Here is a 23,207-nt window from a genome sequence, read left to right as displayed (position 1 = left end):
AAGAAAAAAAAAGAAAGGAAAGAAAGAAAGAAAATCAAAAAAAAAAATACTCAAACAACAAATCAAACACTCACAGAGAGAGATACACTGATAATTTATTTTCTTGAAAAGGAAACACAGAGCCAAGCGTATTTGCACATATCAAAATTATATAAAGACAAGACGTTTCCCTATTCATTTGCAAATGTTTCTGCTATGTTGTTTGAAAGTGATATACCATCTTTGGATCCAGCGATGGGCAATAACTCACTAACATATCTACTGCATAGCAATATACCCATCAACTGTTCGGTCTATTCATTGACGAACGGCACTATAAAATTACTTGACCACTATAATCAAACATGGAATAATGCCAGTAACCTACACCAAATGCTACCGGCGTATTTCATTACAAACTGTTCCATTCCTCATCTTATTGACTTGGTCTCGGAGCACCAGAACTTCACGTCGCAGTATAGTCAACATGGTGATCCACTCAAGTTTGATAGAAGTCCATACAATGAACGAGACAATGGTGATACGTTTGTCGCCCTCCTTTTCACCTTGTGTGGCTCTTGTGTGTCTTGTTGGATGTTGAGTTTATTGATGTACTTGACTCAAAAACATAGGCGAAAGCCATGGTTAGCACAACTTACCACTATATTTTATTCCATAGTATCCAGTGTTTTACTTGATAGGCTTACAAAAGCAGCCGAAGTTGAGTATTATGATGACAACTTGGATATAATCAACCTAAATTGCAAACTTTACGATAACAATGTTTATCGTGTCTTGATGATTATAACGCAAGCACTCACTATGCTGTCTTGGTTTCAAATTGTACAACGACTAGTGCGACTGAAGTATAAGTTTATTACTTCCATTATCAATTTTATAATCATGGGATCATACATTGCCGTTTACGCATATTTTCAAGTAACCTTCACTTCAAGAGACTACATAACTCTTGAAGTTGATAACTTTGCTGCATACCACGGTTGGGATATTGCGTATATAACATTGAGATTAGTTGTGGCTATTTGGTTCCTTGGAGTAATTGCATACTACACAACGATTATGAAAAATCCACGCAAAATTTGTTATTCAAGGAAATTGTTACCGTTGGCTATTTTGGTTTGGTTCTTTTTCATTTTGGACATTGTCATAAATATCCTTTATGTTTCATTATTCAGATTGCGGTGGTTAGTGAGAACATGGTTGACTCTTATTCCATGCTTGATTGAAATCATTCTTTTAACAATAATTTGGGAATGGATTTACAATATCTGGATTCTTGAGAAAAGATATGAACTTATGAATGTTCTTGGAAGGAGGATAAGTTATGAAGATATTGTGAGTTTCAAAAATAATGACTCGGCGAAAAGGACTTCTAAATTTGGCAATCTTTTAGACTGGTTAATTAGTAAGTTCACAGGTCAAGCAACTATCAATCATGTTGAAGAAAGGTCAGATGATAGTTTAAAAGAGTATTTTACTTCTACAAATTCAGAAGGGTCGGAAGAAAGGGCACCCGAGAGGTCAACTGCCATTCCGTTACGTGAATTGGATGCGAATGATCATGTGACGCAGGATAATAATCAAAATGTTGAAAACTCCAGCCCGACTCTGTATACTCAGCATAATACAAGTCATGAAGTTACAATACATGTTGACGATTGCAGCCCTGGTCCTGTTTCAATTCACCGAAGTGTCAATAGTCAAGTTCTTGGTACTGATGTTGACGAGTATGAGGACGAATATGTAAACGATTATGACATGTGGAGCGAAGAAGATGGAGAGCATACCACGGACGATGATATAGGACATAGAAATGTTCACAGAGACTAGATCCGGTTTAATAAGGGATGTTTTTTTAAAATTATACGGGTTCAGGGAGCCCATATTGGAAATAGTTTATTTCGTACAAAACTGTATTATTTAAAGAGAATTATAGATTTGAGATTACAATGTAGACTCTATTGCGCAAGGGTTTCTGCAAATTTTGAAGAAAAAAATTGCAAAAATTATGAAATAATGTAAATGGGTAAGGAAATGTATGGTAGCAAACAGCACCAGAGAGACCTTTGTACCTGAGCTAGTCTGTAGAGTGTTAGCTGTAATATATTAACAATCTCTTTTCATCTCTGTACACATATTGAGGCGTGACATCAATTTTTGATGTCTAGATAATGTTCCAGAAATTTCTTTGTGTTCCATGAACTTCTACAAACAAAATTTATTTATTCCGCCACTTTTGTACTACCCCTTCAATTTTCTATATCATTCCTCTCCATAAAAAAAAAGGATTGACCATTGCTATATATTAGATGCAGTTTGTCAATTAGAATTTCCTGTTTTCTCCAGAAACTACACTACTACTACTACAACAAACCGTTCAATAAAGAGAAATGTTAACATCGAGAATAGCAAGAAATAGAATACTAAAAGCGGTTCCGAACTCCCGGTTGAGCCAGAGCTATTTACCAACTACAACGAAATGTTTATCTCAACCACAATGTAGACAGCCTTCGTTTCAGCAAGGGCAGGTGATATCACCTCCTCCTCCTCCTCCTATGTTACTCGGTCACAAATTGACCTACATGAGTCAAATAAGAGCATTTCACTCCTCAGCTCCGAGGTCATTGCAGATGCAGCAAAATCCAGATGACCAGGATAATAGACCAGCATTGGAAAAATATGGTACCGATTTAACCCAGTTGGCAAAAGACGGTAAGTTGGACCCAGTTCTTGGTCGTGATGAAGAAATACGCCGTACGATACAGATCTTATCGAGGAGAACCAAAAATAATCCTATATTAGTTGGTAAGGCTGGTGTTGGTAAAACTGCTATAATGGAAGGTTTAGCCCAGCGTATTATCAAAGGAGAAGTTCCGGAATCAATGAAAGAGAAGCACATCATTACTTTGGATTTAGCAGGGATTATAAGTGGCGCTAAGTTCAGAGGAGATTTTGAAAGTAAATTGAAATCTATATTGAAGGAAGTTGAAGATAAACACGGTCAGGTTATTTTATTCATTGATGAATTCCATTTGTTGATGGGGTTGGGTAAAGCCGAAGGATCTATTGATGCTAGTAACATGATCAAGCCAGCTTTAGCTAGAGGTCAATTGTCAATGTGTGGTGCTACTACTCTTGATGAGTATAGGAAATATGTTGAAAAAGATGCTGCTTTAGCAAGAAGGTTTTCTCCAGTACAGATTAGTGAACCTACAGTTGAAGACACGATATCTATCCTTAGAGGCTTGAAGGAAAAGTATGAGGTACATCATGGTGTTAGAATCTTGGATTCAGCTTTGGTTACAGCTGCCACATATTCCAACAGGTATATAACAGATAGGTTCTTGCCTGATAAGGCAATCGACTTGGTAGATGAAGCTAGTTCCACATTGAGGTTACAACATGAATCAAGACCAGATGCAATTGCCAAGTTGGATCGTCAAATTATGACTATTGAAATTGAGTTGGAGTCTTTAAGGAAAGAGGAAGATCAACTTTCAAAAGATAGAAGAACCAGGTTGGAGGAAGATTTAGAGGTTAAAAAGAAGGACCTTGATGAATTGACGAAACAATGGGAGTCAGAGAAGAAAGTTATTGACGATGTTAAGGAAGCCAAGTCAAAATTGGAAGAAGCTAGACACGAGTTGGACCAAAGTCAAAGAGATGGAGACTATGCTACTGCTTCTAAATTGCAGTACGCCGTAATTCCTGAGTTGCAGTCCAAATTAATCAAGTTGACGCAATCGGAACAAGCTTCCAGATCTACTACTCTTTTACATGACTCGGTAACTTCTGATGACATTGCTGGCGTTATTTCTAAAATGACCGGAATTCCTGTCAACAGCTTGTTGAAAGGTGATAAAGATAAACTTTTAGACATGGAGGTGATTTTGAAACAAGAAGTTGTTGGTCAAGACGAAGCTATTCATGCCGTTTCGGATGCAGTCAGATTGCAAAGAGCTGGTTTGACTAATGAAAACAGACCAATTGCTTCGTTTATGTTCCTCGGTCCAACCGGTTGTGGTAAGACAGCATTAACAAAAGCATTGGCGGAATTTCTATTCAATGATGAAAATGCCATTGTTAGATTTGACATGTCGGAGTTTCAAGAAAAGCATTCGATCCTGAGATTGCTTTCTGCCCCTCCAGGATATGTTGGTTATGAAGAAGGAGGTGAGTTAACTGAAGCAGTTAGAAGGAAACCATACAGTATAGTTTTGTTTGATGAGTTTGAGAAAGCACATCCTGATATTGCTAAAGTCTTGTTGCAAGTTTTGGATGAAGGATCGTTGACAGATTCACATGGTACAAAAGTCAGTTTCAAAAATACAATCATTATTATGACATCCAACATTGGTCAGGATATTTTATTGAATGATAAAAATACTTATGAAGATGGTCATATTAATCAAGAGATCAAGCAGCAGGTATTGGACAACTTGAAACATTACTACCCACCTGAATTCTTGAACCGTTTAGACGATACATTAGTCTTTAACAGATTATCCAAGAAGTCATTGAAGGATATTTTGGACATCAGATTGCGTGAGATCGATGAACGTTTGTTGGACAAGCGTATTGTTTTAGAATTGACCCAAGAGGCTAAAGATGCATTGATTGAACAAGGTTACAGTCCTGTATACGGTGCCAGACCATTGAACAGAGTGATTCAAAAGAAGTTATTGAACCCACTTGCCATGCTTATGTTGAAGGGACAAATTCAAGAAGGTGAGATTGCCAAGGTTGAAGTTAAGAATAATGATATCTATGTTGTGCCAAACCATAGTGAGGAATCTGTGATCAAGGAGGAGGAAGAAGATTACTACAGGAAGAAGGAGAAGGATGAGTAGGTTATGTAGAATATAGGAAATGGACTACAATTGTATATATTGAACATCAACTTCCGAGGAACAACAATCTTGGCGGAGTTAGGGTTCCAAATAATCAAATGTTACACAAAGCCATTTACAATAAGGGAAGCCCTATACGTGAAATTTCACCTTGTGGTCAGCCGTCGACAAAAAAAATTCCACTAGACTTCAATTCTTTTTCCCGACTGCTCTAGTTTATCAACAATGGTCAACTACAAGAATTGGATTGGTGAAATCAACGACGATACAAGACTTTCTAAATTGTCAATCCCAGGTACCCACAATTCTGGTGCTTGTCACACTGCCTTACCTTCAGTGCAATGTCAGGGCGCTAGTGTCACTGAGCAATTGGAACACGGGGTTAGATTCCTTGATATCAGAGTTGGTAAATTGTTTGTTGGAGATGATAAAAAGGATTTACAAGTTATTCATGGAAAATTTCCCGTCAAGATTCCATTCCCATTGAAATTGACTGACCTTTTGGAAGAAGTTTACAAGTTCCTTGAAAAGAATAGAAGTGAGATTGTTGTTGTTTCTCTCAAGCAAGAAGGCTCTGATGATTGGAATAATCAGCAAGATGAGTTTGGTAAGTTGATTTGGGACAAGTATATCAATCCTAACAAGGATAGATGGTATTTGAACACGGATATTCCTAGAGTTGGAGATGCGCGTGGTAAAGCTTTGTTATTCAGAAGATTCGGCGTCCAAGACGAGAACTTGAGAAATCAATTTGGTTTCGGTGCATCTTCTTGGTCCTACAACACCACAGATGACGATCGTGGTTCTTTTGTTGTGCAAGATTTCTGTGAAGTCAAATCTGCCGACGATTTGCCAAAGAAGATTCAGTACGTTAAAGACTTGGCTAAGAAAGCACAAGACTATACAAACAGTCATGATGATAAGTTGTTTGTTAACTTTACATCTGGTTCGAACTTTTTTGACACTGAATGTTGGCCACAACCAATTTCCGAAGCTATGATTAAGGGTAATATTCAAGAAACTTTCCACAAGGGTGTGGGAATCATTGTTTTGGACTATGCCGAAGCTGACGATTGGAAGATGGTCAAGGAATTGATCGATACAAACTTTTAGTAGGTAGAAACTAGTTAAGCAAGTTTTTTCGTAAACACGGAACCATGTAGTATCTCTCCATATTATTCGCACTGTTTGCAGAAAATTTTGGAAAATCCAGATATCGGCTTTCAAAACAAACGGCACACCATGTTTCATCGTGTGACTCTAGCACGAGTTATTTTACGACGTCCATTGTTTGTCACTGCTATACGTCTACAGTCGAAAAAGCCAGATTACTTATCAACCATCAATGATGAGAAATTGCGGAAAATAATTGAGGGGACCAATCTAGGCCAGGAATCAAAACAAAGAAAGATTGAGGAAGAACGAAAGAAACTAGAAAAGGAGAGGGAAGCGTCGAGGAAGTTAAAAGAGAAGCAAGAAGAAGAAGAAAGAAAGAAAAAGGAAGAGGAACGTAAAGCGGAACTTGCAAGGGCTAGTAAAGAGCATGATGCCGATTTCAGCACCACGGATTCGGGAAAGCTTCGAGGTGTTGATGAGGAAGTACATGAAAAGACTGTGAAAAGTGAGGAGACTGACAAGGAGGAAAACCTAAGAGTTGAAAATAAAATTATTGCTAGCACCGAGGATGCTGTTGATGAGTCCGAAATACCAAACTTGGCTAAAGAAATAAACGAAACCATTCAAGAAGAAATTGGGGATTTGCCATCTCAAAAGGCCAAGCGACAAAGTCCGCTTACAAGAAAAGTATCAAATTACCTAGACTCGGCTCATGATACAATACTTACGGTCACTAGAGCATTGAATGATGTTACTGGCTACTCAGCAATTGAACGGTTGAAAAAATCTATTCATGAACAAGAAGACGACTTGAAAAAGGCCAAAGAGGAGGTAAAGAAATGCAAACAAGAATATGCAGAAGCAATTCAGAGACGCTCTCATTCACAAAGAGAGGTTAATGAATTATTGACAAGAAAACATAATTGGTCGCTGCATGATTTGGAGAGGTTCACTGAGTTGTACCGTAATGATCATCACAACGAAACCAACGAACAAGAATGTGAGCAGAAATTACAGGAAGCTGAACTGAAGGTTGATAGCGTCCAGCTTAAGTTGACGCAACTGATATTGACACGATATCACGAAGAACAAATCTGGTCGGATAAAATTAGAAGATCTTCCACTTGGGGAACATGGGTATTGATGGGTCTAAACGTGTTGTTGTTTATTGTGGCTACGTTCCTTGTTGAGCCATGGAAGAGAGCGAAGCTAGTAAGAGGGTTTGAGGACAAGGTCAAGAATGTATTAGTTGGAATCAGTCAACAGAATAAAGAAATATTAGAACCAATAATAGAGCAATTGGAACACGAAGAAGGTGATGTTACTAAGCAAATTGAGGAACAATCAAGGCCACATGTTCACGAGCCAGAGATTGATCCGGTCAAATTTGACTCAATGAGTGCATACTACTATGAACTTTTGAAGATCAAATCTTCAAATTTCAAAGATGTATGTGTTCGCAATTACCAAGCAATGATGTCACCGCAGGTGAAGTCGTTGCAATTAGACAAATTTGAATTTGGTGTTTATACTGTGGTGATTAGTGTCCTAGCTTGTGGGTTAGGCTCTATCCTCACCCTATTTGTAAATAGGTAACCAAAATCTTATAATAGAATGCATTATTAGAGTCTATCTCCATAGAAGAGAAGCATCGTGCGAGCAAGACTTCCCACTAGTGGTCCTCTCATAGTATTTAGCATTCACACGACACACCCAAATGGTGCCAGTAAAAAAAAAAAAAAAAGTGTGTCGCCGCGCTACACAAGAAATTCTTCAACACTTTTTTCCAGATTTGCCACTTACTTTACACAAGTTCAAACTCATCACCAATAACACCACAAATGACAAGCGTGGACGGTAACACCGACATATTCTTACGTCACAAGGCCTTATTAAAAGAACTCAACTTGATAAAGATACAAGAAGAATATATAAAAGATGAGCAACGTCACTTAAAACGAGAATTAATCAGAGCGCAAGAAGAAGTTAAAAGAATCAAGTCAGTTCCATTAGTAATTGGTCAATTTTTGGAACCAATCGATGAAAATACCGGTATTGTTTCATCAACTACTGGATCAAACTATGTTGTGCGTATTTTGTCCACATTGGATCGTGAGTTGTTGAAGCCATCATCATCAGTTGCATTACATCGTCATTCAAATGCATTGGTTGATATTTTACCCCCAGAAGCAGACTCTTCTATCTCTATTGTTGGAGACAATGAGAAGCCAGATGTCACATATGCCGATATTGGTGGTCTAGATATGCAAAAGCAAGAAATTGTCGAATCAGTGGAATTGCCATTGGAACAATCACATTTGTATAGTCAAATTGGTATAGATCCACCACGAGGTGTTTTGTTGTATGGTCCACCAGGAACTGGTAAGACAATGTTGGTTAAAGCTGTTGCCAATGCCACAAAGGCTTCGTTTATCAGAATCAATGGTTCAGAGTTTGTTCAAAAGTATTTAGGTGAAGGTCCAAGAATGGTTAGAGATGTGTTTAGATTAGCCAGGGAAAACTCTCCAGCAATCATTTTCATTGATGAAATAGATGCCATTGCCACAAAGAGATTTGATGCTCAAACTGGTGCTGATCGTGAAGTGCAAAGAATCTTGTTGGAGTTGTTGAATCAAATGGATGGGTTTGATCAAACGTCAAATGTTAAGGTGATTATGGCCACGAATAGGGCTGATACGTTGGATCCAGCGTTGTTGAGACCAGGTAGATTGGATAGAAAGATTGAATTTCCAAACTTGAAGGATAGAAGAGAAAGAAGATTGATTTTCACCACCATTGCATCAAAGATGTCCTTGGCACCAGAAGTCGATTTGGACTCACTTATAATAAGGAATGATCCGTTATCTGGTGCGGTAATAGCGGCCATTATGCAAGAGGCTGGTTTAAGAGCAGTAAGAAAGAATAGATATATGATCTTGCAAAGTGATTTGGAAGAAGCATACAGTTCACAAGTAAAGACTGGAACAGAACATGATAAATTTGATTTCTATAAATAAACTATGTACAATATGCAATTGTTTTTTTTAGGAATTATACAATCAATTGGTACACACCCAAGCCTAGATGAAAATTGTTAATGTCCAAATGATCCAAATCAATGTGATAGGTGTAGTTGTAGATGGATTTGAAGTGAGTGGTGTTGAAGTTTTGAAATGAGGCTATAGGAGTAATCAAGTAAACAGGCCCGTCTCTATTGTACAATGCTGCTTCAAGCTGTGTTATGTTCAGCCCCATAGCATCGATTAACGTAAAATCTTTGCTAGTGTTTGCTACCCCATCGAGTGCAATAGTTTCCACGGAATGACTCCCCAAGAACCAAGAAGGAGGAGAATAGGTGTGCCACCAAATGTGTGTACCCTTGAGATTATTTTCGCGTAAATAGTCCAATACAGGCACAACTCCGCCCTGATGGAGAACCCCCATCAATAAGGACATACCCAAATTGAATAAATACCAGACATAGATGAGGTAAGATGACACCCATTTTGGAGTTAAATCAAAACAACAACAACAAAAGGGTAATATTGGGATAATGAATCGAAGTTCTTGGTGTGGGAAAAATGAAAGAAATAAAAGGCCACTGGCTAATGACAAGAACGGAGTGGTCTTCCAATACCTTTTTGAAGCCATAAATAGTAACCCAGGGCCAAGTATTTGTGGTAAATTGACAATTATATGAGTGTATAAAGGATGTAGACCGTGCACTTCCAAATTCTCCACATCTGAATTATAAAGTAAATTATTCAATGGAGCGATGACGTACTCTTTTGAGCCGTACATCTTAGTATCAAATAGTATAAATGCAATTGACGGTATGATGAATCCAAATACCAACGGAATGACCGATAATATATGACTAGTGATATATTTCAATACATACCAACCAGGGAGAATCAAAAACGCAGGAAACGTAATTCTATTAAACACACCGATTGACACCAACAGTCCCAAGACAAGCAAGGATGTTCTCTTTCTGACACTATGCAAATCTCGATTCTCTTGTATATACCTCAAATCATCAATGATGTATATCGCTGAAACCAACAATATCGTTTCAATACTATTTGAGAACAAATGATTTTGAAAAACTAAAGTGACAAACGAAGTCAGTGTGAAAAATAATGCCTTGATTCGTTCACGTTTCACGGGCAACATCCAATACAAGCAAAAATCAGTCACCAACCAACTTAGGAGACAGTTTTGTAATCGAATTATGTACCATATTTGTATCGGAGACAAGTCCAAGCCCAATCCTTGAATAATGTACAATATTGGTCCATATACGAGGTATAAAGGGCCATAACTTCTGGCAGGTGATGCACTATCAAATTCCCATGGTATAGTCGTTTCAAACCCGAGGATCTTATTCGCAAGCACCTCTAGTGATTGAAAGTGTTCATCTGGGTGTATGTACGAGTTGCATAATGTGAACACAACCCGTAATGGAATAGTCAATAGGTAGATGTTTCTCCAATTGATAATATTCAACATTGGATATCTGGAGAAGTAATGTTTTTTTTTTTTGTTTTTTTTTTTTTTTCTTGCTTCAAACGCGTTCTTTTGGTCAACGCAATGGCGGCACGGTATGACTTCAACAAAGTATGTCGTGGCTGACCTGTATGTATCCTGCTATTTCTATACCAAGGTGGTCTGACTTACATACGCTTGGCTTTTTTTGTAGAGTTTAAGTGAAGTTGAAAGAAGATTTAGAAAAGAGTAGGTGTCTCTTTTCCCATCGTAGGGAATCACATATGCAATCACTGCACCAAGCATCATTTACATGTGTCTTCAATCAGTTAAGCTTATTTTTGTTGTTCATGCTGTGTAAATCTCTCTCTGAGTGACAAACTATATTCCGGTAAATTTATCCGGTAGCTTTCGGAGTTTTCTTTTTTTACTTTTTTGGTTTTGTTTGATAAAATCGAGTCCGAAATTTATGACAAACCGACACAAAGTAAGAATTCATCATTTTCATTGGATGAGCAGATGCGAGAATTAAAATATTTTTTATTACCTATTTTATAACTCCGAGAATGACGAATAAAGAAGTAGAGGAGATTGACAGACTGAACAAATGGCGACAGAGAACGTACTAGGTCGGGCATCTCTTCCCTTTTATACAAACAGCGAGCTAGAAGCAATGTTGTGTTTGAGTAGAGATTCTTTTAAATTACAACGTGTTTCTTGTGGTTAGAAAAAAGTAAAAAAATAAAAATAAAAAAATTTATTCTCATAGTGTTACATACAAAAACTGAGAAAGAAAGAAAGGAAAAAGAAAAAAAAAATCTCATCCAATTCCATCCAATTCATCTTCAATATAAATTATTTCATCTATTCCTAAACAGAAGCAATGTTGAGACAAATTGCTAAATCTATTCCACTCAGAGCCACTACTGGTCCATCATTAACCAGATCATTCATTGCTGGTCAATTTACCGGTAAAAAGAAGGATAACGGTAAATATACTGTTACTTTGATTGAAGGTGATGGTATTGGTACCGAAATCTCACAAGCAGTTAAAGACATTTACGCTGCTGCCAATGTTCCAATTGAATGGGAACCAGTTGATGTCACTCCATTGTTGATTGACGGAAAAACCACTTTACCACAAGATGCCGTTGATTCGGTAAATAGAAACTTGGTTGCTTTGAAAGGTCCTTTGGCCACCCCAGTTGGAAAAGGACACACTTCTATGAACTTGACTTTAAGAAGAACCTTCAACTTGTTTGCCAACGTCAGACCATGTAAATCTATTGTTGGTTACGACACTCCTTACAAAAACGTTGATACCGTTTTGATCAGAGAAAATACCGAGGGTGAATACTCTGGTATCGAACACACCATCGTTCCAGGTGTTGTTCAATCAATCAAATTGATTACTAAGCCTGCATCTGAAAAAGTTATCAGATATGCTTTTGAATACGCCAAATCAATCAATAAACCACATGTTGTTGTTGTCCACAAGGCTTCAATTATGAAATTGTCTGATGGTTTGTTTGTCAACACTGCTAAGGAAATTGCTCAAGAATACCCAGATGTCAAATTAGGATTTGAATTATTGGACAATACTTCATTAAGATTGACCCAAGACCCAGGTTTGTACAAAGATGTTGTTATGGTTATGCCAAACTTGTACGGTGATATTATGTCTGATTTGTCTTCTGGTTTGATTGGTGGTTTAGGTTTGACCCCATCAGGTAATATGGGTAACACCGTTTCTATTTTCGAAGCTGTCCACGGTTCTGCTCCAGATATTGCTGGTAAAGGATTGGCTAACCCAACTGCTTTGTTGTTGTCTTCTTGTATGATGTTGAGACACATGTCTTTGAACAGTGATGCTGATAAGATTGAATCGGCTGTTTTGAAGACTATTGCCTCTGGTCCAGAAAACAGAACTGGTGACTTGAAGGGTACTGCAACTACTCAACGTTTCACTGAAGAAGTTATCAAGAGATTGTAAGTTTGGAAACAAAGTAGATAAATTATTTAGAAACATAGGTACAATTTATTTACAAAGCACATAAAAAAAAACTATAGAATAAGTTTATCTAGCTTCTTTGTCAATAACAACTCCTCTAGTATTTTGTTTGTACCTTCAACAATAGCTACATGCTCAACCTTGTGTACTCTATCTTCGTACTCTTCCAAGGCCTCACCTTTTTTCAAATCTAGTTTCTTTACCAATATAGGTTCACCTCGGTCCACTTCAGCAATAACCTTGTGGATCATGACTCCTCCCTCGGTAATTTCACCATCTTGACCAGCTTTCCAACAACGATCAATAGCGTGCGTGCCATCAAATGCTCCTGGCAATGCGGGGTGTAAATTGATAATTGTAATCCCTGCCTCTTCTAATGGTTTCAATACCGATGGAGCTAAAATCAACATCCACCCAGCACATACAATCAAATCCGGCTTTTTGTATTCTGCATCTTCTTTGGATTTATCAACTGATCCGTATATCAAAAGATTGGCTAAATCGACATTAAACTGCTCTCTTTTGGCTTTTCTCTCATCAGTTTTCTCCTTGGGAATGCCTTTATAGTAATCTTTCAAGGCGTGAACTTTAGTAGGGATCTTACTTTTTTCAGCTCTTGTTAAACCATACGCAGTGCTTGACGATGAGATGACTTGAGTTATTACCCCATTGGGTAACTTACCCTCATTTTGAGCATCTATCAAGGCCTGTAGGTTTGTACCTGAGCCTGATATCAAAACAGTTATATTCAATGGCATTCTTGTGATAAAGAGGGCACACTAACTTTATTAAACCCTTCAATTTAAAAAAAAAATGTTCAATTGATATTGACTCTGATTATGTGTCGTGAAAATAAGTTCTACGACACCAACCTTTTTTCTCCTCAAAGGTAGTGTGCTTTTGTCTAAATAACTACAATAATGTGATGTGCTTCTTTTAGCCAAGGATACACTACCTCTGTGCAGTAAAAAAAAAGCATTCGATGTCACCTTTATAAAAAAAATTTTTTTTCTCTCTCTTCAGAAAATATAACCTTTTTCCCCCCTTCCCTTTCTTAACAACTCATTGGATTTAACACCATAAAAATAACTACAAGATGGGTATGTCATAGGAACGCAAAGGAAATTGATATATGGGGACTTAATGTTTACATTGATTGAACTTGGACCGGTTTTAAAAGCCACTAAATGGTCTATCTTCTAAAACCATGTGGCTACTCAATTGATGAAAATTTTTTTTCTTCAGCAATTTTTTTTTTTTTTTTGGCTTATGAAGGGCAATGATTTACTAACTTCAATCCCTATAGTTGCTTTCACTATTGAACAAATCCGTGACTTGATGGACAAGGTTACCAATGTGCGTAACATGTCCGTCATTGCTCACGTCGATCACGGTAAATCTACTTTGACCGATTCATTGGTCCAAAAGGCCGGTATTATCTCAGCTGGTAAGGCTGGTGAAGCTAGATTTATGGATACCAGAAAGGATGAACAAGAAAGAGGTATTACCATTAAATCTACTGCCATCTCATTGTTTGCTGGTATGACCGATGAAGATGTTAAGGACATTAAACAAAAGACTGAAGGTAACTCATTCTTGATTAACTTGATTGATTCTCCAGGTCACGTTGATTTCTCATCAGAAGTCACTGCTGCTTTGAGAGTCACTGATGGTGCTTTGGTTGTCGTTGATACCGTTGAAGGTGTCTGTGTCCAAACTGAAACTGTCTTGAGACAAGCTTTGGGTGAAAGAATTAAGCCAGTTGTTATTATTAACAAGGTTGATAGAGCTTTGTTGGAATTGCAAGTCACCAAGGAAGATTTGTACCAATCTTTTGCTAGAACTGTTGAATCCGTTAACGTTATCATTTCTACTTATGTTGACCCAGTTTTGGGTGATGCTCAAGTTTTCCCAGATAAGGGAACTGTTGCTTTCGGTTCCGGTTTGCACGGTTGGGCCTTCACTGTTAGACAATTTGCTACCAAGTACTCCAAGAAGTTTGGTGTTGACAGATCCAAGATGATGGAAAGATTGTGGGGAGACTCATACTTTAACCCAAAAACCAAGAAATGGACCAACAAAGACAAGGATGCTGATGGAAAGCCATTGGAAAGAGCTTTCAACATGTTTGTCTTGGACCCAATCTTTAGATTGTTCAGTGCCATCATGAACTTCAAGAAGGATGAAATTCCAGTCTTGTTGGAAAAATTGGAAATCAACTTGAAATCTGATGAAAAAGAATTGGAAGGTAAAGCTTTGTTGAAGGTTGTTATGAGAAAATTCTTGCCAGCTGCGGATGCTTTGTTGGAAATGATTGTCTTGCACTTGCCATCTCCAGTCACTGCTCAACACTACAGAGCTGAAACTTTGTACGAAGGTCCATCAGATGATGCCATCTGTAACGCCATTAGAAACTGTGACCCTAAGGGTGATTTGATGTTGTACGTCTCCAAGATGGTTCCAACCTCCGATAAAGGTAGATTCTACGCTTTCGGTAGAGTTTTCGCTGGTACTGTCAAGTCTGGTCAAAAAGTTAGAATCCAAGGTCCAAACTATCAAGTTGGTAAGAAGGATGATTTGTTTATCAAATCTATTCAAAGAACTGTTTTGATGATGGGAAGAAACGTTGAACAAATTGATGACTGTCCAGCTGGTAACATTGTTGGTTTGGTTGGTATTGATCAATTCTTGTTGAAATCAGGTACCATCACCACCAGTGAATCCGCCCACAACTTGAAGGTTATGAAATTCTCAGTCTCACCAGTTGTGCAAGTTGCTGTTGAAGTTAAGAATGCTAACGATTTGCCAAAATTGGTTGAAGGTTTGAAGAGATTGTCCAAATCCGATCCATGTGTCATGACTTCAATGAACGAATCCGGTGAACACATTGTTGCTGCTACCGGTGAATTGCACTTGGAAATTTGTTTGTCCGATTTGGAAAACGACCATGCTGGTATCCCAATCAAGGTTTCACCACCAGTCGTTTCTTACAGAGAAACTGTTGAAGGTGAATCATCAATGGTTGCTTTGTCTAAATCACCAAACAAGCATAACAGAATCTATGTTAAAGCTCAACCAATTGACGAAGAAGTCTCATTGGACATTGAAAACGGTGTTATCAACCCAAGAGATGATTTCAAGGCCAGAGCTAGAATCTTGGCTGACAAGCACGGATGGGATGTTACTGATGCCAGAAAGATTTGGTGTTTCGGTCCAGATGGTAACGGTCCTAACTTGGTTGTTGATCAAACTAAGGCTGTTCAATACTTGAACGAAATTAAAGATTCAGTTGTTGCTGCTTTCCAATGGGCTACCAAGGAAGGTCCAATCTTTGGTGAGAACTGTAGATCAGTCAGAATTAACATTTTGGATGTTACTTTGCATGCTGATGCTATCCACAGAGGTGGTGGTCAAATTATCCCAACCATGAGAAGAGTTACTTACGCTTCTATGTTGTTGGCTGAACCAGCTATCCAAGAACCAGTCTTTTTGGTTGAAATCCAATGTCCAGAAAACGCCATTGGTGGTATCTACTCAGTCTTGAACAAGAAGAGAGGTCAAGTTGTCTCTGAAGAACAAAGACCAGGTACTCCATTGTTCACTGTTAAGGCTTACTTGCCAGTTAACGAATCTTTTGGTTTCACTGGTGAATTGAGACAAGCTACTGGTGGTCAAGCTTTCCCACAATTGATCTTTGATCACTGGGCCATCTTGAACGGTGACGTTAAGGACCCATCTTCTAAACCAGGTTTGATTGTTAAGGAAAAGAGAGTAAGACAAGGTTTGAAGCCAGAAGTTCCAGACTACACTGAATACTACGATAAATTGTAAGCTAGTTTACAAGTTACGTGTATTTATCAGAAATCCTTTTATTTAGTTGTTTAGGAAAATAAAGAGGTGTATTAAAAAGAGTAAAGTGTAGAATAGAGACAGGTAGTTAAGGGGGGGTCGCTTTTATGAAAATGTAACCATAGCAATTTTGAGAGTCATCAGATGAACGATTCCATTTTTGCTTTGGTAGCCTCGTCTGTTGTAGATGAGTTGATCCTTTGCAAATATACTTAAACAACGAGAACTTTTGAGAGATATTGCTTATACGTATGGCGACTCCCTCAAAGACGGATGGTCTTGGGTATCGAGCACAATTTGCAGTCAGGGTCAAATCCGTGCTGTAAAATGAGCATGCGTGAAATCCGGGCTGCATTTTTAGGCCGATCGTTTTTAGTCTCATTTTTTTTAAGTTTGTTTTTTTTTTCTTGTGAGGGAATTTCGGGCATGTAGACAGAATTGGTAACCCAGTAAAAAACTTAAAGCCGCTTCTATTTTTAACTTGCATAATTGGCACTCTATTGTTCTTTTCTTAAGGCATGTACCTGGTACTGTGGTTACGATACCAAAGGAAGAGTGTGTTCCTGACCATAATATTCTCGAGTTGCTATTGCAAGTTTCCGAGATTGAAAAGAAAATGCTAAGGAACGAAATCCGTGTTCAAGTAAATCGGTCAAACATAGTCTATTGTGTATATGTCATTACTAATAAGTGAAGATTAATTTACTTGAAGAGGTAGTTTAATTAGTAATTTTTGTTACACAGATTACCAAAACAAGAGAATGTGCTGATATATTTTGTGTTATATAACTTATAGAATTTAAGCTTTGTGTGACAAGTGTTTATATTATTTTTTTTTTCTGCGTTTTATGACCGAAATGCGGAACTCGGTTGAAAAAACAAAGAAGTCTAGATCTGAAAGGAAGGGCGCCTGCTTCAAGGGAACATAAAGAATGAAACAAAAAAGAGAAAGAGAGAAAGATAGCTGAAGGTTCTAGTTGTAAGGAATAACTACTTCATTAGTTGGTCTGATCTATTGTGTCCACGGCTACACTAATTGAAAGCATATAATAGAAAGAAAAAAAATTGAATGACAATTTTTTCGGATGTTCAGGGATTGGAAAAAAAATAAAAATAAAAATAAAAATAAAAAGTTAATTTTCACTATTGCCGCAAAATAAGAGTCCCAGTCAATCTGGAAGTAAAGGTATGGACGATGGACGCGGCTCCAGTTGAAGTATGGAATGACTCACCTTGGGGAATTGAAACACATCTAGTAATAACCAACGGTTCAAAAATCGAGTCTCTAGGAGTGTTCAAGCAAGCTGAAGGAATCTATTTATAGGTCTTCGCATAAACCGGGTTCCAAACTGGTTAGAGCGTTACTTATTACAGGGCTTGATGTTTATTATCGACCCTATTTGAGCAAAAATAGTAGTCAATATAGTGTGCGTCATACATGAAGAACATTGCAAAGTCTCTTTGTTGGGTTTTACCTATTTTGTATTATTATTTCTCTTTTTCGCTGGTCTTCGCCAACAATTGCCTCATCTTTTTAAGAAAGCTCTGCTGTTGACTTTTAGACCGAAAGGGCTATTTGATACCTGCCTATATGGTTATTCTTGCATAAAGGTCATAATTTTTAGTAAAAAAAAAGATGCACAAAAGACTACTAAATAATTTTTTTTTTCTTTGTTTTCTTATTTGATGATACAAAAATAGACAATAGAACAAGTAGAATTTCTTTTTTTAGTATACGCATCATGCTATAATTTTGGCATATATATATATATATAATGGTTAAGAAATTCCCAATTCCTTCTATTTCTATTCCTCAACAAATCATAACAACACATGTGCTGAGTTCCTATTTGACTGGTTTTCAAATTCAGCTTTAAGCACGGTCAACTTTTAATACCCTATCTAATCACAACCTTAATTTTTTTTCCGCTCACAAGACATTTTAATAAAAATACCCGTCTAATTTGAGAAAAAATTTGGTGCTATTACTAATTCATAATTGGCACCACTACAAAATACCAAAATTTTCACGTTTTATTCAAATATCCACCTGTTTTACTATATACCCTACATTTTATTTATTCCTACTTGCTAGCAACCACATTACAGAATGACTATTACAATAGATTTTCAAGAAGCTATATCCACGCTAAGCGCTCAACCTTACATCTACATCAGCAGTATAGTGTCCCTTTGCTTCTTACTATATCACATAAAATGCAGAAACTTATATTTGATTTTGTTGCTTCTATGGGGAAGTTTTATCACGACAATAACTCAATTGAAGCTAGTATCATCGCAAAATTTTGATTGCTTTGTCCTAAGTTGCATCTATTGTACATCGATATTTTTAACCAGTGTGGTTACTCCGTATAACGACTCCCACAATGATAATATTCCCCTGATTCAACTCGATGAAGTCAGCGATTGTGAACATACTTTTGATGAGGAAGTTTATGGAGAGAAAATTCAACAGAAGAAGTCATTATCAACATCTCATTTCAGAAGATTGAGTGGATTCTCATTATTTATCATCATGATACTATCGTACTACGATTATATTGGTGAAGTTGGTACTTTCATATGGTTGACAATCACATATGGAGTTACAGTTGGCTGCGGAATCATTGCAAATTTGACTGCTATAGCAAAACATACCACTGACTTCAGGCTAATAATCGCCAATTTGATTCACAGTTATAATGCTGTCTTAATTATTGTTGCTCATTGGATCTTGGTCGTACATATCGGATTGGATTTGGTTGCTTTAACATCGTACGCAGTATTGATGTTTTTCTCATTCACATTCTTTCCTTACATAGAGCATATAGTTAATTGAAGAAGTACGTTGATAATGGCTTGGCTGGTGTAGCATTTTCTTCAATGGACGGATTTATCGTCTAATTGGTTTTTGTGACACTGCGGATTTCCGTTGCTCTGTGTCACAAATCAATAAACGACAAAAGAAAGGAGTCAAAAAGAAATAGATATTTGCAACCGATCGCCCTTGGTGAGAGACAGACCCGATAAGGAGATAATGCCAGTACAGTTAGATAGTAAAGTGATGCTCTTCCTACTATAGCTGTATACTCACAACTTGTCAATATTTGCTTAACCTCATTTGTGGCTCTAGTTTGCATCCATTATTGAGTACTATTTTTCTACAATTTTGTTGCAAATTTTGATGCAACAAGTTTTCACTAGTTGTGACAGAATACACCCTCTCTACTCATCCGAGGCAGTCTGTCTTACAGTCCTAATGGTAACGTCACATCCAAGTCATTTGTCGATGTAGCTTTTTTGAAAAGTATTACACCGCAACATTTCTTACCGAATTGGGCAATAGTTCGCGGTTTGAGGAAAAAAAAGTCTCTCAAACTTCTAATGCCGCACAGACTTACAAATTTGGAAAGTATAGCCCAGGGGGGTATTATTTATTTTTCCGCCTGGAAATGTTTACCTCATTGGGTACGGATAAGAGAGCTTAATTGGTACACAAAACACGATTTTCTTTTAATCAGAGATCTCCACCAAATAGATTCAATTATCCGAAAATACATAGAAAAGATAATGAATGTACGTAGTTTCGTTATCGCCCGTTATTCTCCTATCATGCTAGAGTAATGTATTGAGTTGACTTATCTGGTGCTTTACCTTATCCTACTCGAATCTATTGGCTGCAGTAAGCAGATATACGACTTTTGATAATGCAAAGAAAATTTTATTATGCTTTATCAAATTTTAAACTTTACCGAACTTACATATCAGAAATATTTTATTAAAAGAATAGTTTTTTGAGTAATCAAGATATCTCCATAAATATTTTCAACAATATAAATAGACATCCTTCCTTCCTTCTTCTTCTTCTCTCATCACATCTATTCCAAACAGTTCCTTTTCTTGCTATCAATTTTTGCTAGAAAATCAGTTTACTTTAAAGATGGAAAGATTAGCCCAATTGGCATTACATTCAACTTCAGCTGCTGGAGCCCCACCTGCTCCAGCCCACCCATTGGATCCATTAACCCCACAAGAAATCAAGTCGGTTTCATCTCTCATCAAGAGTAAATACAGCAACAAATCTATCAGCTTCAACACAATTACCTTGAGAGAACCTATCAAGAGAGCTTATTATGAATGGAAGGAGAAGAACGGTCCCAGACCACCTAGAATTGCTTACTTTGTCGTTGTTATTGATGGTGATAATGGTGTTCATGAAGGTGTGGTTGACATAAGTGCTCAACATGTTGTTGAAATGAAACACACTGAGGGTGTTCAACCAATTTTGACTCCACTGGATTTGCAAAGAACCGAGGAGATTGTACGTCATGATCCAGAGGTTATTAGACAATGTGAATTGAGTGGGTTACCACCTAACTCTATGGACAAGATTTATTGTGATGCTTGGACTATCGGTTACGATGAAAGGTGGGGATCATCAAAAAGGTTGCAACAAGCTTTGATGTATTACAGATCAGATGAAGACGATTCTCACTACTCCCATCCATTTGATTTCTGTCCTGTGGTTGATATGAATGCTGGTAAAGTGATTTACATTGATATTCCACAAAAGAGGAGACCATTGTCAAAGTTTAAACACTCAAGTTTCCATCCAAAACACATTGCTGAAAAGTTTGGTACCAAGGAAAACCCATCTGGTTTCAGAAATGACAATACTCCAATCAATATTACTCAACCGGAAGGTGTTTCATTCAGATTGGATGGACACGTTATGTCATGGTCAAACTTTAATTTCCATATCGGGTTCAATTACCGTGAAGGTATTGTTTTGAGTGATATGACTTATAACGATCACGGAAATGTTAGACCATTGTTCCATCGTATTTCCCTTTGTGAGATGGTGGTTCCTTATGGTTGTCCTGATTTCCCTCACCAAAGAAAACATGCTTTGGATATTGGTGAATATGGTGCTGGTAACTGTACCAATCCTTTGGCTTTAGGTTGTGATTGTAAGGGTGTTATCCATTACTTGGATGCTCATTTCCCAAACAAGGATGGTGATGCGTCAACTGTCAAGAATGCAATCTGTATCCACGAAGAGGATGATGGTTTGCTTTTTAAACATTCCGACTTTAGAGATGATTTCCAAACTACAGTCACAACTAGAGGAAAGAAGTTGATCATTTCTCAAATCTTCACTGCAGCTAATTACGAATACTGTATCTATTGGATTTTGAGACAAGATGGTACTATCAAGTTGGAAGTGAGATTGACTGGTATATTGAACACCTTTGTTTGTGCTGATGATGAAGATATTGGACCATGGGGTACCAAGGTTTATCCAAACGTTAATGCTCACAACCATCAACATTTGTTCTCATTGAGATTGCACCCAAGAATTGATGGAGACAACAACTCAGCTGCTACAAGTGATGCTAGACCTTCACCTTTCCCAACTGGCTCTAATGAAAACATGTATGGTAATGCTTTCTATTGTGACAAACAGACTTTCAAAACAGTTAAAGATGGTATCACAAACTTTGAAGGTGCTACTGCTAGAACCTGGGATATTTTCAATCCAAGTTCTATACACAAGTATTCTGGTAAACCAGCAACATACAAATTGGTTTCCACATTCTGTTCACCATTGTTGGCACAAGAAGGTTCATTGGTGAAAAAGAGAGCACCTTGGGCAGCAAACCATACTCAAGTTCTTCCATACCAGGATGATGATTATGGATACGGTTTATTATACCCATCGGGAGACCACGTAGCTCAATGGAGTGGTGATGGACCAAGAGGTATGAGGAAATGGATTGGTGACGGTTCTGCAAACATCAACAATACTGATATTGTATTCTTCCACACTTTTGGTATTACTCATTTCCCAGCACCAGAAGATTTCCCAGTTATGCCAACAGAGATTTTTGATTTGCAATTGAGACCAAGAAACATTCATACTGAAAACCCAGTATTGGATGTTAAACCATCGTATGCTAAAACTACATCTGAAGTCAAGGCTGGAGCACCTGGTATTGATACATGCAGTTTGAATGTTGACAAGAGTTCGAGATTGGCTACGGAATGTTGTAAGAAATAGAAATCGATGGTATAGAGCGAAGGGTATTGGGTATATATATATAGTGATTGATAGGAACTGAATTGTTATATGTGATTGTAGTGGATTCTTTTGCAACGATTAAGAGGTCCATAAGCAATCGTGTCAGAACACAAAAAAAAAAAAATTGTATTGAGAAGATCATCGCTGCTTAACCATCAACAAACTCACATCTCCGCAACATGAAGTATGTCATTGAGCACATGGAAGAAGGATTTTCCGAATGGGTTATCTTAGAATACTCCCAAATTATTAGAGACGTTGGTAAAGACAATCTCATTCTCACCTCGCTTCCGCCTGCCACGACTGAGAGAGATATTCCTCAAAGATTGCTCGACTTGGGTATCAATTGGACCACCAAAGAGTGTGTGGAATTGGAAGAGGGCGGTTTGAAAAAAGAAGAGGTATGTTTACTTGATCCTGCTGCTGAGACCGATTTAACACCACAAGATAAATCAAAATTCAAGTATTTTGTGTTTGGAGGCATATTGGGCCAACATCCAAGAATTGATCGTACTGGCATATTACGTGAAAAGTATGGGTTCGTTGGAAGAAGATTGGGGTCTTTACAAATGACCACCGATACTGCCGTTCGAACTACTCAGAGAATCATCGAAGATGGAATCGAGTTTGAGAAGATCAAATTCTTGGACTATCCCGAAATCAAGTACAACAAATACGAATCCACCGAGATGCCATTTAGATATATTGTTGATGATAAGGATGCTCCAATTTTACCCGAGGGAATGTTGGAGTTGATCAAACATGATGCTGATCAAAGTATAGATGATTTATTAATCAATTAAATAGGCTG

General features: G+C 37.5%; 12 protein-coding genes across 12 annotated transcripts; 10 read left to right on the top strand and 2 right to left on the bottom strand. All coding sequences in view use genetic code 12, as the record gives it.

Annotated features, from left to right (window-relative positions):
- Window positions 1-234: 234 nt before the first annotated feature.
- Window positions 235-1,830, top strand: DFG16 (Dfg16p; the record flags this gene model as incomplete). Its single annotated transcript, XM_067693915.1, has 1 exon — window positions 235-1,830. The coding sequence occupies one exon, from the start codon at window positions 235-237 to the stop codon at window positions 1,828-1,830; it is 1,596 nt and encodes a 531-aa protein (XP_067546288.1).
- Window positions 1,831-2,390: 560 nt separating this feature from the next.
- HSP78 (chaperone ATPase) lies at window positions 2,391-4,850 on the top strand (the record flags this gene model as incomplete). Its single annotated transcript, XM_067693914.1, has 1 exon — window positions 2,391-4,850. The coding sequence occupies one exon, from the start codon at window positions 2,391-2,393 to the stop codon at window positions 4,848-4,850; it is 2,460 nt and encodes an 819-aa protein (XP_067546287.1).
- Window positions 4,851-5,075: 225 nt separating this feature from the next.
- PLC2 (Plc2p) lies at window positions 5,076-5,963 on the top strand (the record flags this gene model as incomplete). The annotated part of the gene is made up of 1 exon (XM_067693913.1): window positions 5,076-5,963. One exon carries the CDS (start codon window positions 5,076-5,078, stop codon window positions 5,961-5,963), a length of 888 nt encoding a protein of 295 aa, XP_067546286.1.
- Window positions 5,964-6,092: 129 nt separating this feature from the next.
- On the top strand, window positions 6,093-7,562 carry SHE9 (She9p; the record flags this gene model as incomplete). The annotated part of the gene is made up of 1 exon (XM_067693912.1): window positions 6,093-7,562. One exon carries the CDS (start codon window positions 6,093-6,095, stop codon window positions 7,560-7,562), a length of 1,470 nt encoding a protein of 489 aa, XP_067546285.1.
- A 245-nt stretch (window positions 7,563-7,807) lies between these two features.
- On the top strand, window positions 7,808-8,983 carry PR26 (proteasome regulatory particle base subunit; the record flags this gene model as incomplete). The annotated part of the gene is made up of 1 exon (XM_067693911.1): window positions 7,808-8,983. One exon carries the CDS (start codon window positions 7,808-7,810, stop codon window positions 8,981-8,983), a length of 1,176 nt encoding a protein of 391 aa, XP_067546284.1.
- Window positions 8,984-9,017: 34 nt separating this feature from the next.
- Window positions 9,018-10,478, bottom strand: SMP3 (glycosylphosphatidylinositol-alpha 1,2 mannosyltransferase; the record flags this gene model as incomplete). The annotated part of the gene is made up of 1 exon (XM_067693910.1): window positions 9,018-10,478. One exon carries the CDS (start codon window positions 10,476-10,478, stop codon window positions 9,018-9,020), a length of 1,461 nt encoding a protein of 486 aa, XP_067546283.1.
- Window positions 10,479-11,337: 859 nt separating this feature from the next.
- IDH2 (isocitrate dehydrogenase (NAD(+))) lies at window positions 11,338-12,447 on the top strand (the record flags this gene model as incomplete). Its single annotated transcript, XM_067693907.1, has 1 exon — window positions 11,338-12,447. One exon carries the CDS (start codon window positions 11,338-11,340, stop codon window positions 12,445-12,447), a length of 1,110 nt encoding a protein of 369 aa, XP_067546282.1.
- A 71-nt stretch (window positions 12,448-12,518) lies between these two features.
- On the bottom strand, window positions 12,519-13,223 carry ADE8 (phosphoribosylglycinamide formyltransferase; the record flags this gene model as incomplete). The annotated part of the gene is made up of 1 exon (XM_067693906.1): window positions 12,519-13,223. The coding sequence occupies one exon, from the start codon at window positions 13,221-13,223 to the stop codon at window positions 12,519-12,521; it is 705 nt and encodes a 234-aa protein (XP_067546281.1).
- A 338-nt stretch (window positions 13,224-13,561) lies between these two features.
- Window positions 13,562-16,296, top strand: EFT2 (elongation factor 2; the record flags this gene model as incomplete). The annotated part of the gene is made up of 2 exons (XM_067693905.1): window positions 13,562-13,565; window positions 13,772-16,296. The coding sequence occupies 2 exons, from the start codon at window positions 13,562-13,564 to the stop codon at window positions 16,294-16,296; spliced, it is 2,529 nt and encodes an 842-aa protein (XP_067546280.1).
- Window positions 16,297-18,424: 2,128 nt separating this feature from the next.
- On the top strand, window positions 18,425-19,153 carry I9W82_004796 (uncharacterized protein; the record flags this gene model as incomplete). The annotated part of the gene is made up of 1 exon (XM_067693904.1): window positions 18,425-19,153. One exon carries the CDS (start codon window positions 18,425-18,427, stop codon window positions 19,151-19,153), a length of 729 nt encoding a protein of 242 aa, XP_067546279.1.
- Window positions 19,154-20,254: 1,101 nt separating this feature from the next.
- AMO1 (Amo1p) lies at window positions 20,255-22,375 on the top strand (the record flags this gene model as incomplete). The annotated part of the gene is made up of 1 exon (XM_067693903.1): window positions 20,255-22,375. One exon carries the CDS (start codon window positions 20,255-20,257, stop codon window positions 22,373-22,375), a length of 2,121 nt encoding a protein of 706 aa, XP_067546278.1.
- A 200-nt stretch (window positions 22,376-22,575) lies between these two features.
- I9W82_004794 (protein-arginine N-methyltransferase) lies at window positions 22,576-23,199 on the top strand (the record flags this gene model as incomplete). The annotated part of the gene is made up of 1 exon (XM_067693902.1): window positions 22,576-23,199. The coding sequence occupies one exon, from the start codon at window positions 22,576-22,578 to the stop codon at window positions 23,197-23,199; it is 624 nt and encodes a 207-aa protein (XP_067546277.1).
- Between the last annotated feature and the right edge of the window lie 8 nt (window positions 23,200-23,207).

The sequence above is a fragment of the Candida metapsilosis genome (assembly GCF_017655625.1).
Source record: "Candida metapsilosis strain BP57 chromosome Unknown scaffold7, whole genome shotgun sequence".
Classification (NCBI taxonomy): Eukaryota; Fungi; Ascomycota; class Pichiomycetes; order Serinales; family Debaryomycetaceae; genus Lodderomyces; species Lodderomyces metapsilosis.
This window is presented reverse-complemented; position numbering and strand designations above follow the sequence as displayed.